This window comes from Dipodomys merriami, unplaced genomic scaffold (assembly GCF_024711535.1).
Source record: "Dipodomys merriami isolate MVZ:Mamm:240054 unplaced genomic scaffold, mDipMer1.0.p SCAF_114, whole genome shotgun sequence".
Classification (NCBI taxonomy): domain Eukaryota; kingdom Metazoa; phylum Chordata; class Mammalia; order Rodentia; family Heteromyidae; genus Dipodomys; species Dipodomys merriami.
Window position 1 is genome coordinate 3,385,543 of NW_027202427.1, and position 15,060 is coordinate 3,400,602.

The 15,060-nt window shown below is 58.7% G+C and overlaps 1 protein-coding gene across 1 annotated transcript in view; it reads left to right on the top strand.

The window, feature by feature from the left end:
* Positions 1–15,060, top strand: part of LOC138822741 (IQ motif and SEC7 domain-containing protein 1) — a 220,784-nt gene that overhangs the window by 74,512 nt on the left and 131,212 nt on the right. The window contains exon 2 of the mRNA XM_070015662.1: positions 106–135. Coding sequence (XP_069871763.1) covers positions 106–135 — 30 coding nt within the window. The remainder of the gene's footprint in view (positions 1–105; positions 136–15,060) is intronic.

Sequence of the window (15,060 nt, forward strand, 5' to 3'; positions counted from 1 at the left end):
GGGAGGGGGGTGGCTGGGACATCAGGGGTCCCCAGAGCGACTGGCATCCCAGAGTGCCAGCGTGCCAGCGTGCCCGCGTCTCAGCGTTGCTTCTTCTCATTGCAGGTCTGAAGGCGAAGGCTCGAGGAGCATCAGGTACGTGTTTCCCCCTCTGTCTGTGTGTGCATCCTGGGAGCATCCTGTCTGAAACCATGTGCTTTAACCCGCCCGGTGAGTCTCCCTGCCCAGCTCTGCCCTTGTCCACGGCCTCCAGGGCCTTGGTGTGTCCTCCTACGGTGCTCCTGCTGGAGAGCGGGCTCGCCTGCAGGCCTTCCTGGGGCCCAGTGACTTGGGAGGGTACTACCTTGGTGGTGGCTCTTTCTTGTTGAGGGCCATTGGTACCCCACGGGCCTAAGCCCTGATATACTAGGACCAGAAGCTTCCATGTGGGTGTCTTTGAGATGCTTAGTGTGGGCCTGAGACTCCTGTCCCTCCCGTCCCTGTGGGGGAGGGTGGGGCTGGACGTGGTGCCAAGCTTGCATTGGGCCAGTGACTAGGCCGGAGGAGGTAGACGGCTGTGTAGGAGACCTGGGTCTCCTGTCAGTGCCTCGGCTGAGGGGCTGGGGGGCTCGGGGGGACCAGGAAGCCGGCGGTGGGGCCGGGAGGGGAGGGCACGGCAGATGACTTCTGTGTCTCGAGGTGGCGGCTTAAGCTGTTGGTGTATGTCTCCATGACCAGGCTAGGAAAGGCCATGCCTGTCTGGGCTGGGGCTGGGGGACCCCTCAGTTGGGGGCTCTGCCAGGCAGCCTGCAGAGGGAGAGGCAGACCCGAAGGATTCAGCATATCAGACGGAGTCTGGATGGAGGAGGCTCAGCTTTGTGCTGGGGCAGCCGGCAGGCCAGGCAGGCAGGACCCAAGAAGATAGCCAGTCTGAGTCTGAGTGAGGGGCCGCAGCTCGCTCTTCTGAGCCCTCAAGGGCCCAGCAGAGGTCCATGGGAAAGGGGAAAGCAAAGGGGACCCAAAACGCCTGCTTGCAGGGGTGATGGCACCAGCTGGGGGCAAATGTCACAACACACGGGCTGGCGGCATTAGGAGCTGTCATGAGCGGAGTGGGGAAACGTCCCAGGCAGTGGGACTGGCCAGGAGGGGCCGTCTGGACTCCCTGGGACAGGCTGATGGGGCAAAGCACCTGGGGCACGAGCCACATCTTAGTGTGCAGCCCTGAAGGGCCGGGGAAAGAAGCCCTTGGTGTGTCATGGGAGAGAACCCCAAAACCACCGCCGAGAAGCAAGCTGGTCAGGAGCACGCATGCCTCGTGCTTCTTGTTGGTTAGAAAGAACAGGTGTAAGACTTACGTTCTTATGAAAGAACAGTGGAAGGAGATGTGGGGAGCAATGCAAACAACTCCTTCTGCAGATGGAGCAGGGCCTGGCGGTGTGCCTAGTAACATGCCTGCGGGATTTGAACTGTGTTCTCTATCACCTGCTCAACCCACTGAAAATAAAGCACTCTCCCAGCACCCATTCCAGTGGGTGCCCAGCGGTGGTGCGCGTCTGGCCCTTGGGTTTGCGTCTAGTGTCGGCATAGGGGTTCCCCCATCCTGAGGGGGTGTATGCCACACACTCGGGAAGAGCATGGGCCCTCATATCCCAGCTCCCCCATGCCTGACCCTCTGATCCCCTGTGGGATCCCAGCAGGGCTCAACTGCCCTGCTCACGAAGTCTTCCAGGATGGCAGTGTCATAAGCCAGCCGGCTGGGCCTTCTGCTCTACCCAGACAGAAACCGTGGGTGTGTGAGATGCTCCTCCAGTTGTTCAGGGCCATTGGCAGATACTGGCAGGCGGCAGAGTGGGTGACAGTGGGCAGCGCTGTCAGCGCTGATCTCTGACAGCTAGACCGGCCATGCGGGGCTCGCCCGAGGCCCCTCGTTCACACCCGCAGCGGCGAGCTGTGCTGGGAGCTCACAGTGGCGCTGTCGCTTTTACTTTCCCTGCAGATAGAAGTTTACTTTGCTGCTGCTCCTCCTCTTCTTTTCCATCCTGTGACCAGCTCAGCAAAGGTGGACACGAGCACTGAAGAGCCAGCTCTTCCTTGGGAGCTGGTGTGGCAGCCTCTGGGGTACAGCAGCGGGGAGGTGTCCCCCTGTGCTCACAGATGGGTGTGAGGTTGGCTTAGGTAGCTGGAGGTGGGAGGGAGGAGGGTGTCTGCACCAATCACCGTGCTCCCGCCGCACGCACGAGGGGTTATGTCCGCGTTGGTACAGTCATGGAACAGCCCTTGTCACCGGTCACAGCCATCCCCATGGAGTTGTGTTTGGGGGTCTTTGAGCTTCCCCTCTGCCCTGGGTGGAAGTAGTTGTAGTGGCCCAAGTCCTGTGTGAGCTGCTGGCTGGGGCAGCGAATGTGTGGTGCAGTTTCTATGGGCTTCTAACTTTAACTTTTCCTTTGAGGAGTGGTCAGGTTGTGACTTGAGACCAGCATCAATGATGCTGTGAACACTGATTTCTGCATGGTGTCCAGAGGTGGCATCGGGGCTTTTGGTTCTGAATATCTAAGGTGCTTCAAAAAGGCAGGACCGCTAGACACGTGGCCAAGCCGGTACCCTGCTGCGTCCCCGCCACTGGCCTGAATCCTGGCTGGCCGGGAGGAAGGAAATGGATTTGGGGGCTCCCTGGTGAGGAACAGGGTGGAGTTCCCTCCAGGGGTTCTGTGTGGCTCATGACTGCGTATGCTCTCCCACACCCGTCACCTTGGCTGGGCGCAGGTCGGCAGGCTCTGCCGGTGGAGCCCCGCGGCCCTCCCTGGCCCGTCTTGGACTTTGCCCTGCTCCTCCTGCCGTTTGGGACTGGGATGGATTCCAGATCTGTGTCAGTGACCTGTGAGCAGTGCCCCACCCGCCATTGTGGGCGGGTCCCACAGCAGTGGGTTAGATTTCCCTCACTCCCTGGAGCAGAGGGCAGTGCGGGGAGGGCTGAAGGTTGTCCTGCGAGCTCTGTGGGGGTCGGCTGTCACCGGGAGGCCAGGGAGGGGCAGTAGCAGAGCCTCGGCCACAGCCCTGTAGGCACTGGGGCCTCTGTGGGCTCCGGGTCTCCGTAGGCTCCGGGCCTCGCTGGGCTCCGGACCTCTTCTAGGCTCTGGGGCCTCCACTGGGCTCCAGGCCTCGTGGGCTCTGGGCCTCCGCTGGGCTCTGGGCCTCATGGGCTCTGGGCCTCCGCTGGGCTCCAGGCCTCCGTGGGCCCCGGGGCCTCGGCTGGGCTCCACTGGGCTCCGGGGCCTCTGTGAGCTCCGGGCCTCCGCTGGGCTCCGCTGGGCTCCGGGGCCTCTGTGAGCTCCGGGCCTCCGCTGGGCTCCGCTGGGCTCCGGGGCCTCCGTGGGCTCTAGGGCCTCTGCCGCACGAGGGATGGTGAGTCCTTGGGTTTTGTTCCCACAGAGATTTCAAACCAGATACAAAACAACAAATGCATTAAGAGAAGACGATGTGTTGTGGGAGAGGAGATGGACACAGTGTTTTGTGTGCCCGACTTTATTAGCGTTTCAGTGTTTGAAGAGCCTTTTAGAAATTCATCAAGACAGTATAAGGTTTTATTGATTTTTTTCCTCTATAATTGGAGGTTTTATAAAACCCAATCATATCTTACTATAAACACTGCCACGATCCTTCTGTGACATGCTTGCTTCTGGGTTTGCCTTTATTTGTTATCATTTCGGAACCATCATTTTCAGACAAACGCTTATTTATATATGAAATCTTTCCTTCTCCAAACTGTTCTTCTTTCTGTATCAACTCATCTGCCTTCCTTTTTTTAACCTAAACTATATTTATGACAATGACAAAGGCCACATGTCCACACATGACTTCAGATAACTGTAGCCGCTGCTTGGATATTTTACACGTTTTTTTTTTTTTCCATTGGGTTCACGTGAGTTTAAAAGTTACAAAATGTTTCATTCTAGATGGGGCTTGCTAAAAATCACAAAAGTTCCAAAGACCTTGAACAGTGAAATTCAGTACAAGCAAGAAGGCAGAAGGAGGAAAATTATACCAAGAGCCGGAAACCTTGAATGCTAACCCCATAATGACAGGCTAGGATACAGCAGGCAACTTGGTGGGTGGCTATTTGGTCTTTCTAGACAGAGAAGAGAAGAGGAATAAATCACTGTTTTGTTCGGAATGAGAATAAAACACCCCCCCCCTTGTATTGATAAGGAAGATAATGCCACCTGCTCCTGAGTCTCCCGGCTTGGCTGGCCAAAATCGATTACTGGATGTGGATCATTGAGTTTTGGGACCAGAGAATTGTTGGTCTTTGTTGGATAAAGGACCTCAGGAGGGACCCAGAGAAGACTTGGGAAGGAGCCCTGCACTGGGCTCCCATGACCCCAGGCTTTCACTGGGTCTGCAGACCGGGGTAGGGGAATGGAGTTGGGGGGGTCAGACCTGGAAAACTGGGCTCTGTGTCATCAACTTCTCCCTCACGTTGGAGAGTGGGGGGTTCTTGGCTTTGGGTGGTCAGATCAGGGATGTTATTTGTGGGGAGCTGCAAGGGTTTGGGTGAGCAAGGCTCTGTTGTGTGTCACGGGTCATTCTGATAATGTTAGCAGTTCAGCATCCAAGCCAGTGCCCAGCCCCTGCCTCGCTCTGTGGGAGGGACTCCCCCGTCTGACATTAGCCTTCGCTTGCTGCAGAGATAAGGGGGCGCAGGCCTGGCCCGCCCTCCTGTCCAGGCACCCCTGGACGACTCTTGCATGCTGAAGGTGCCACTTCTCTACCCGGAGCTCGCGGCCCTCCCGCCCTGGGGACCCGGGCTGTCCCAGAGGTGGAGATTGCTTTGCAGTGTGGTTGCCTCTTGCCTTGCTAACACCTGCAGGTTCTAATTATGTAACCCCAGGAACAGGTGTTGCACGAGTGACATAACTTAATTATTGCCAGAAAAATGACTTTGGAACTGCCGAGTTCCTTGTAAGCGGATGTGCTCAGATGCTTAATTAGAAAAGCCCACTGCATTCCGTAGCCAGAGAATGAAGGCACCAGAGGATGGAGGAAGAGCGAGGTCTGGGCCGGGCCAGGTCTGAGCGCGCTCTCTGAGGGGACTGCGCCCAGGACTTCCCAGTGTCCAGCCCTGTCCCCGCAGGGTCCCATCTGCCCCTCAGTGTGCGAGCCGCCGCAGCAGGAGGACGGGGCTGTCCGCTGCCACGTAATGGCCCTGCAGGATGAATCCGGCTGGGGACTGGAAATGAGGAGCGGGGTTTCCTGGCTCCTCCTTTGTCCCTTGCTCAGGATCTCCAGGGAGCCTTGACGGTCGAGCTGGTGTCAGGCACTGTGTGTGGCTGGCGGTGAGGCCTACCTCACTGGCTTCGCATCACTGCTGGGGCTGCATGCCGCCCAGGTAGCGGCGGGGTGTGCCAGGGAAGCAGCGGTGGGAGGGCTGGGGGACCAGCGAGGGCAGGGTGGTCCAGTGTGAGTAGGATGCAGGAGGACATTGGGTGGACAGCAGACAGAGTGGTTTGTTTTCCTCTTTTGAGGCACTGAGGATTAAGCGGAGGGCCTCAAGCTCACCGGGCAAGCGTTCTCTCTCCTGAGCGTGCTCCAGTCCTTTGTTTTAGTTTGTTTTTCAGATAGTGTTGAGCTTTTCCCAGGCTGGCTTCAGACAAAATCCTCCTACCTCCAGCTCCTTCATAACAGATTATAGGTGTCAGCCACTCTGCCCAGCCTCGATTATATTTTTGAAAGCAAGCAAGCAAGCAAGTTGGGCCCTGTAGTTTAGGTTGTAACAGATCGTAGCTACTTGGAAAGGTGAGGTAGTGAGGAGCAGAGTTCAGTGCCAGTCAAGCAAAGCAGTCCTCAAGATTCCACCTCGACAGAAGGAAGCCGGGGGTGGTGGGCATACCTGTGCTCCCAGGTAAAGTGGGAAGCCTGAATTAGGCAGATTGCAGTTCAGGCCTGGTCCCGGGCAGGAAATGAGACCCTGCCTCAGAAACAACCAGTGCATCTTGATCAGGATACAGTGTACTCAGAGCCAGGCACTAGTGGTCACATCTGTAATCCTAGCTGCTCAGGAAGCTGAGATCTCAAAACCACAGTTCAAAGCCAGCCTGCGCAGGAAAGTCTGTGAGCTGTGGCTCAAAGTAGTTGAGTGCTAGATTTGAGCATAAGAGTTCAGGGACAGTGCCCAGGCCGAGTTCAAGCTCCAGGACCAACACACATGCGCACACACACATACACACACAGATATTGTACTCATAAATTAACATGTTGAACTGAAACACCTTTGTACAAATACTTGAATATAATTTAAAATAATAAGCTGGGTGTCAGTAGCTCACGCCTGTAATCCTAGCTACTCAGGAAGCTAAAATCTGAGGATTGTGGTTCAAAGCCAGACCAGGTAGGAAAGTCCATGAAACTCTTATCTCCAATAAACCACCAGAAAACCAGAAGTGGTGCTCTAGCCGTGAGTTAAAGAGCTGAGGGATAGCACCTAGGCCCAGGGTTCATGCCCTACAGCTGACAAAAAAACAAAACAAAACCCAACAGTGAAAGAGCAGGTGTGTGTCAGAAGTAAGAATGCCTGTTCAGCAAGGATGAGTTCCTGAGTGAAACCCCAGTACCATGGGAGGGAGGGAGGGAGGGAAGGAATGTGAAGCTAGGTGACTCCTGCGTGGCGAGTGGGTTGAATGGGTAGGCTGGCCCCCCATGATCACTCTTTGCCCTGTAGAGGACAAGCTAAATCTGACCCTGGCGGTCGGGTTGCAGTCTGGTGACCTCTGTCTGCCGTGTGCCTTGGGCGCTGCATCCGGAGGGGTCCTGTGGAGCTGGGAGGTGTCTTCTGCACGTGCCTGCTCAGTCTCACCTTCCAACCCAGAAGGAGAGGTGTTGGAGGAAGTTCTTCCCTTCCCAGGCCTCATTTCTCCCTTTCCCCAAAGCAGTCACTTCCTGTATGAGAACCAGATTTGGGATTTGCACCTGGCTTCTAGGCCTGGTGCTTATACGACAATGCATCATTTATTCAGTCAACAGTCAAGTACCTGCTCTATGCCAGGCCCTCACTGGGTTGGGGTGGGGTCCGAGAGTCATCAGGACTGATGACTTTTTGTTCTCATGGAGCTGACTCTAGCAGAGTTCAGGACGAACGCAGCTGAAGTTATCATGGAAGAAGCCCAACAGGTAGTGGATCTGAGGTCCATCGAAGCCTGAGGTGAGTGGGAGGTAGCCGTGTGTCAGATGTGGGAGGAAGTCAGGGACAGGGCATGTGGCTGCCAGAGCACCAGTGTCCCCGTCGGGGCCGAGCTCCTGAGGTGGTGTGGGAGGAGGTCAGACAGCACAGCCCCGGGCTTTGAGGGCCCCGAGCGCTGTGCCACCGCTGCCTGGCCGTCTGTCCTGCACAGTTGCCCCTGACCCTCACAGGCAGCTGCGTGAATACTGGTGGACACGGAAGTAAGACTTCTGTATCAGTTCCACGTGTTGGGAAGTACAGTTCCACTTCTTTCTACCGCTCGCACGGGTCCACCGGCCCCATAAGCAGGCCTGGTGTGGCTCATCTGCAGATGGGTGGCAGACGGCAGGCGGGGAGCGGAGCAGAGGGCCCTGGGGCTGGGCCCGCCCTGGGGCTGGGCCTCTCCACACTCTGGGGGATAACTGCTGCACTTGGAGTCCTGGGGTTCGGGGTTGTGGCATCGCCGTCACCCTGGGAGGCTCCTGGCACCGGCAGTGTCTGCCTGAGCACCTGGAAGCTGCTTCCAGTTCCACTCAGACCCTGGCTGCCCCCCCTCCATCCCTTCCTCTCGGGGGTGTGGGCCGGGCCTGGAACACTCTCAGCCTTACCCCCGCATCCTTCCTCCATTGCCGGCTTTCAGCACCACGGACAGCAGCCGGGCCTGTCCCTTGCTTGGTGCTTCCTGAGCCCCGATCAGGGAACCGGCCTGAATCTGGTGCCTCCCCCCGACTTTGTGGCTGCCGATTCCACGGTGGGGTTTTTGTGTCTGTGAGGGTCCCATCTGCCGTGGGTTGCTGAGTGCCACAGCTGCTACAAAAGTGCCCTTGGCTGCGGACACGCGAAGCTCTCCCTCGGAGCAGTGAGGAAGCCATGAGCAGGACAGGGATGGCGCTGGGAGGGTCCCAGGCGGCCGCCCCTCCTCCCCTCCCTCCCCCTCCCCCCTTCCGTCTGAAGTGGGTGCAGCTCTGGGAAGCTGGGAGGCTGCGGTGCCGAGGGGGGTGGGGATGAGGAGGGGTCCCTGTGAGGCATGGGGCGGGGGCTTTCTGCCGACTGGGGGAGCATCTTTCTTGTCAGTCTTTGACATGAGGGCCAAGTGAATTCCCCTGCTCGCTCTTCACCCATTTTTTTCTGCGTATTCAGCTGCTGGTCTTATTGATTCATTTGCTTCCCTTAGTGCTTTTTGTACTTTGTCTTTTAGCAGTCAGGGTATTTAGAAGGGAAACGGGGAAACCCAGGAATACACCAAAATGTAGCCAGACTTCCTGGAAACCTGAAGCCAGTGCCAGGCACGGCACCGGGAGCCAGATCTACTTCATGTCTCCTGCCACTCTGGCCACTTGCGCCCTCCTCCGCTCCCTTTTGAAGTTACTTGGTTGTTATTGTAGAGGTGAGTCCGTCAGGGTTTCGGTTACGGTTTTGGACGTGGCCCTGCTTCCCTGGCTGTCTCTGGTCCCCTCCCGCCGCCTCGTCTGCCCCTGAGGCCTCGCCGTCCTGCCGTCCTCCGGCCCCGGCTTCTGCAGCTGCTGCCCGGCCCTTGCCGACAGGATCTCCACAAAGGCCTCTGAACGTGGCTCCCCAAATCCACTCCTGCCCCGTCCCTCCCGTCGTTCTCACTGCTGGAGCCCGTGGTTTGTAAACACTGGGAATTGTGTGCAGTTCCCTCGTGCTCTCAGGGGTGACATCCGAATGCAGACATGGTGTGGGGCCTGGGCCCGGGTCCCAGGCCCTTTCCTAGGAGGCGCGTGCGGCTCCTGCCCGGCGACTGTCAGACCCTGCACAGGTCCCGCTGGTGACAAATGAATCACAGATGCCTGCTGACCACAGATGTGCTTCCTCTCGTCCCTCCGCCCTGAGGCGGGTGCTGCCCCCAGGGAAGCTTCTGGGCAGCCCCGTCCAGGGTGAGGACGAGGGGGGGCTGCTGCCGGGGAGCAGCAGGGACGCCCGCCTGTGGGCCGCTGCAGCCTGGACTCCGTTATTCTGTCTGCACACGTGGGAGAGGCGAAGCTGGTAGATGCAGAGCAGGGGCCACGTCCCCAGAGGGATGGCAGCGGGTAGGGGCGGGAGGTGAGGAGGGTGGGTGGCCAGGTGGGCAGGGCAGCCACAGTGGGAGGCCTGGCCTGGGACTGTCCTTCCTGCCTGCGCTGTGGAGGGTGCAGGCCCGCCATGCGTGGACACATGGCACAGTGGGGCGGGGTTCCAGGTGTCTTCTGGGTTAGAGCCTGGCCAAGCCCCATTTGGTCTGCAGCTGATAGAGAGCTTCTCCTGGGCAACAGGAGCTGCCTGCCCACAGGTGAGAATGGTGGCTGGCCACACGGGGCTGGCCAGCTGTGGGAGACCAGAGGCTTGGGGTGTGGGTGCAGAGGTCGCTGAGGCCCACAGGGCACACGCCAGGCTTCCCGGCCAGGGACGGATGCAAGGCCCCTGGTCTCCTGGAGGCACCGCCCACGTGCTGGATCCCAAATCCCGGTCTCCAACCTAAGGGGTGTCAGGGCTGTGGCTTAGTTTGCTTTCTGATGCTCTAATGAAATACCTGAGACAAGGTGATTTAAGATGATAAAATTTTATTTTGCTTATGGTCCAAAGGCTGGGAAGTCCAAGAACCAGCACCAGCATCAGATAAGGGCCTTCACGCTGGCATCCATGGTAGGATGGGGGAGGGGGTTGTAGAAGAAAGCCTGGCCAGGCTCACTTGTATGGAAATCTGACCTCCTCTTGAGGTAGAGACTTAATCCAACTCATTGTCTCTTCCCAATGGGGGATTGCAGAGGTTGGAGGACACATTCAAACAGTAGCAGTGGACCAGTAGATGCAGTTTAGTGTGCTCTGTGGGATCGGCTGCCCCTTCGAGCCTGCAGTGCTAAGCTGAGGACTCCAGAGTTGTGTATGTGTGCATGCATCAGGCATGAAGGATAATGCATCTGTGATGCCTTAGTGATGTCTGCAGTGGTGAGGAAGGAGGCCTGTGTGAAGTCACTGGCATGAAGGAGCTCTGTGATGCATTAGCAATGTCTGCAGTGGTGAGGAAGGAGGCCTGTGTGGGGTCACTGGCATGAAGGAGCTCGGTGGTGCATTAGCGATGTCTGCAGTGGTGAGGAAGGAGGCCTGTGTGAGGTCTGTCCACCACTTTCCATCCCCACTGTGGTACATCCTGTCATTCTGCGTGTGAAGAAAACACTGAAGCCTTGGTGGGGGAATGGGCTCAACCAGCCTCAGTACCTCTGTCCACTGCTGGGCCATCCACAGTGCCCCCCCCCAAGATGCATAATGAGAAGGCACATCCCAGGACTGGGGAGCCACCGTCGGAATCAGCATCTACACCCTGTGCGAGCTAGCTGTATAAACATTTACTGTGTTCTGCAGATTATATTTGCACAAAGTATAATGAAAGAATGGGCATCTGGGGACCCACCGCTCAGCTCCAGAACTGCCCATCCCCAGGAATTTGCATGCTGTGCTGGCATCCTCTCCTCCCTGGGAGGTCACCTCTATCCAGAATTTTGTGTGTGCCAGTCTGTGGCAGATGGGTGGCCCTGGACCGGTGGGCTGGCGGGGCCCAGGAGTGGGATTCTCACGGTTCTCCTGCTTCCAGACTGAGCTGTCACCGTGTGCTCACTCACTTTCCATGTGAGCAGAGGACAGATAGGCAGGGGTCTCCTCTGCCAGCGCTGCACACAGCCCTGGGGAGCAGAGAGAGACGGCCCTCTCTCCCTCCTCACGGTGCCATCAGACCTGCCCCAGGCCTGTCCCCGCAACCGGTCATCCTGGAGAGGACCTGGGACAGGGCTCCAGTTGGAGGCCAAAGACATCCACTCCGCTCCTCCTGGTCTGCGCCCATGCCTCCCGCTGTCTGAAGAGACCCGCAGGCCCACACCTCCCCCTGGCCTCTTCTTGGGTCCCAGCCTCAGTGTCCAGTCTGTGTTGGCTCCACTGGAAGTAGAGGGCCGTGTGCCAGGCGCTGGTGGTAGAAGGGCTGCCGAGAGGGGCCTGGGATATGGAGCAGCAGAGAGAGTTTGGAGAAGCCCAGGGCAGGCGTGGCCGTGGCCCTCCATCAGATGGTGGGGCTCCGCTGTGAACACATCCTCCTGTCCTTTTAGCCGTTGGAGTCTGAGCTGCCCACAGCCAAGATCACCGGCCACTGAAAAGCTACAGGACACCTGGAAGTTGCGGCCTCAGGGCTGCAGCGTGCATAGACTGACGGGGAGGCCGGCATCACCTCCCCGAGCACCAGAGTCAGGGACGGGGGCATCGGGGGTCTCAAGGATGACCGCTGGGTCCGGGAGAGGGGGCAGGCCTCCCTGTCTGGCCTCCAGCACTGCCCAGCCCAGGCGACTCCCCTGGGGGAGGGAGTTTAAAGTGTTTGCACTTGTTAGCTGTCTGTTGTGTTTAGAAACTCAAGCATCCCCAGTCACAAATTACCTGGAACTAGTTTGCTGGCCCCATGTGACTTCTCTGAGGCGCCTGTTGTATAACTGACAGTGGGCAGCCCAGCTGTCCATCAAGGCTGGACAGACAGAGCCTGGCCTGTGTGGACACTGGGACGCCAGCGGCCGGTGTGGGAGACACGCGGGACCCCAGCGGCAGTGTGGGGAAGCCGGATCTGCCCCAGGCCGGTGGGGCAGCCTCTGTCTCCCTGCCCCACCACAAGCGCTCACACTCACGCAGCAATCACACTCACGCAGCAATCACACTCACGCAGAGCTCACACTCACAGCGCTCACTCATGCAGTGCTCACACAGCGCTCACACGCAACGAGTCATGCAGCACTCACACTCACAGCGCTTACACTCATGCAGCGCTCACTAACAGCAATCATGCAGCGCTCACACGCACACAGCACTCACACACAGCGCTCACACGCAGCAATCACACGCAGCAATCACACACAGCGCTCACACTCACGCAACGCTCACTAACAGCAATCATGCAGCGCTCACACGCAGCAATCACACGCAGCAATCACACAGCGCTCACACTCAACGCTCACACTCATGCAGTGCTCACACCCATGCAGCACTCACACGCAGTGCTCACACTCACGCAGCACTCACAGGCAGCGTTCACACTCACACAGCACACTCATGCAGCATTCACACAGCGCTCACATGCAGCGCTCACACTCACACGCAGCACTCACATGCAGCGCTCACACTCAACACTCACTCAGCACTCACACTCACAGCACTCACACGCAGCGCTCACACTCACACAGCACTCACACTCACAGCACTCACACTCAGTGCTCACACGCAGCGCTCACTACAACACTCACACGCAGTGCTCACACACAGCACTCACACTCACCACTCACACAGCGCTCACACTCGCATGCAGCACTCACACTCACGCAGCACTCACTACAACACTCACGCAGCGCTCACACACAGCACTCACACTCACCACTCACATGCAGCGCTCACACTCACATGCAGCACTCACACTCACGCAGCGCTCACTACAACACTCACGCAGCGCTCACACACAGCACTCACACTCACCACTCACACGCAGCGCTCACACTAACAGCAATCATGCAGCGCTCACATGCAGCAATCACACACAGCGCTCACACTCAACGCTCACACTCATGCAGTGCTCACACCCATGCAGCACTCACACGCAGTGCTCACACTCATGGAGCGCTCACACGCAGCGCTCACACTCACACAGCACACTCATGCAGCACTCACACAGCGCTCACATGCAGCGCTCACACTCATGCAGCACTCACACAGCGCTCACATGCAGCGCTCACACCTGCAGTGCTCACACTCACATGCAGCGCTCACACTCAACACTCACTCAGCACTCACACTCACAGCACTCACACGCAGCGCTCACACTCACACAGCACTCACACTCACGGCACTCACACTCACACGCAGCGCTCACACTCACACAGCACTCACACTCACGGCCACTCTCCTATCAAAGAAAGGCCACAGAGAGACAGGTGCTGCTTATGGAACAGGGAAGGTGTGATCTCTTCCAGGCTGGAGGGTGCGTGGGCCGAAGTCTGGAAGTCCTGTTAGCCTGGTCTGGGGAAAAGCCCCAGGCCCCCAGGCCCTCTTCCTGAAGTGGTAGGAGGTCCCCCCCTCCCCCCCCCACTCACCACCGGCCCCTCTGCGGGTGTGAGGGGCTGTGAGATCAGAGCAATCCCTCCCTGCGCGGGCAGGGCTGCCAGGGCTGGGCTCCGCTGCACTCCTGGCTCTCAGAGCCACTGCTGTGCTCAGAGAATTGCCCGGGCCTGGGCCTGTGCCAGTCAAACTTTATTGACAAGAGCAGGCCAGGGGCCAGAGGCGACTGGAGCTCTGTTTTCAGATGCTGATCTGCACCTGTGAAACCTCTGAGATCCCAGGGTCCAGAGCAGTAGCGCTGAGGCCCCACGAGGAGGCCGCACGCTTGGGTGTGTGTCTGGTGGTGTCCTGCAGCGTCTGGGCTGCTTTGGCCCAGGGGCTGCCGGCCTGGGGGCCGCAGGGGCGTGGCCGGGCCTGGGGCTGGTCACTGGCGGACTCCGTTATTTCTGGCGCTGACACTGCCAGAGCTTCCAAAATGTTAGGAGCCGCGGGGAGACTGTGGGGCGCAGTCTCCCGGGTGTGTGGAGACCTCGGGCTCGGGGCAGCCCTGCCGGTGGGGCCTGCGCGGCTCCCGCCTGGCCGCTGAAGCAGTGGCTCCCAGGGAGGACCCAGGAGCCCGGCCTCCTGCCGGTGTCATGGGCACACATGCTAGGGACCCGTGCCCCCCCTTCCCCGCTGCTCCCCCTCCCCCGCTGCTCCCCCTCCCCCGCTGCCAGACGCTGAGCCCATTACCACCTGGCAGGGCCTTCTAAGGCCTTGCTTGGAATCAGCCCACACGAAGCCTTGCAGGCTGGATTTTTATCTTAATTATTTGCTCAGCGGGTGTATTATTTAACGTGTAATTGTCTTCCTAGGGGAAATTAATTTCCAAGGCTTTGAATGGTCTTTATTAAAATGAGAGAGCAGTAAATTCCAGCCCTGCCCCCGGGGCCTGAGAGCACTCTGCTCCCTCTCAAGGGAGGCCTAACGGCCTGGACAGCGGGCCGCCGCCTGGGCTTGTCCAGGCCCTGCTTCATCAGGTGGACCTAGGGCAGCTGTGGTGCTGGGAGAGGGTGGGGCTGCTGCCACTCCTCGTGGGCTCAGACCTCTGTCCTGGCCTTTCAGGCCACTGATATTCTGCCCCAGGGCCTTTGCACCTGCTGTCCCCTGGACATCTGCTTGGCTCCATCATCTTCTGCAGCAGGTCTGTGCACAGCTTTTGTCCTGAAGGCCTCTCCTGCTCTGCCTGCACGTACTGTATCCCTGCTCTTCCTCTGCAGTTAATACCGCGGTTGACACAGAGCGATGAGCTCCACACAGGCGGCTGGTCCTCCCTCTGTCCTGGCAGTGTGAATTATCCCAGCCTCAGGAGCCGAGGCCTGCAGTTCTTTTGGAGGGGTCCCCTCAGCTCTGCGGCCCCCGCAGCCTGGTGATCCAGCGGCTCTGTGCACAGCCGTGTGCAGAGGTACCTGGCCTGAGTCCTGTGTGAACGGAGGAGCTGTCTCGGAGCTCCAGATGCTCTCCCGCCACAGAGCCGCTTGGCCTCTCCTGACTCGGTTCCCGTCTGTGCACCCAGAGCCCTAACACCGCTGCGTCTGCAGTCAGGAGCCGGAAAGCCTTTTCTGCCAGGGCTGCCGCAGTCTCTGTTTCCGCCTCTGTTTCAGGCTTCCCAGCGGAGCCCAGACAGCCCTGTGGCTGGGTCACCTTCGTGGTATGCAAATGAGTGGGTGGGGCTTGCCCAACCGGAGCTCCGCCCCAAGCCCACTGGTGGCGGGCGTTCCGAATCTGCCCTGCTCTGCCGGCTCTGGCAAGGA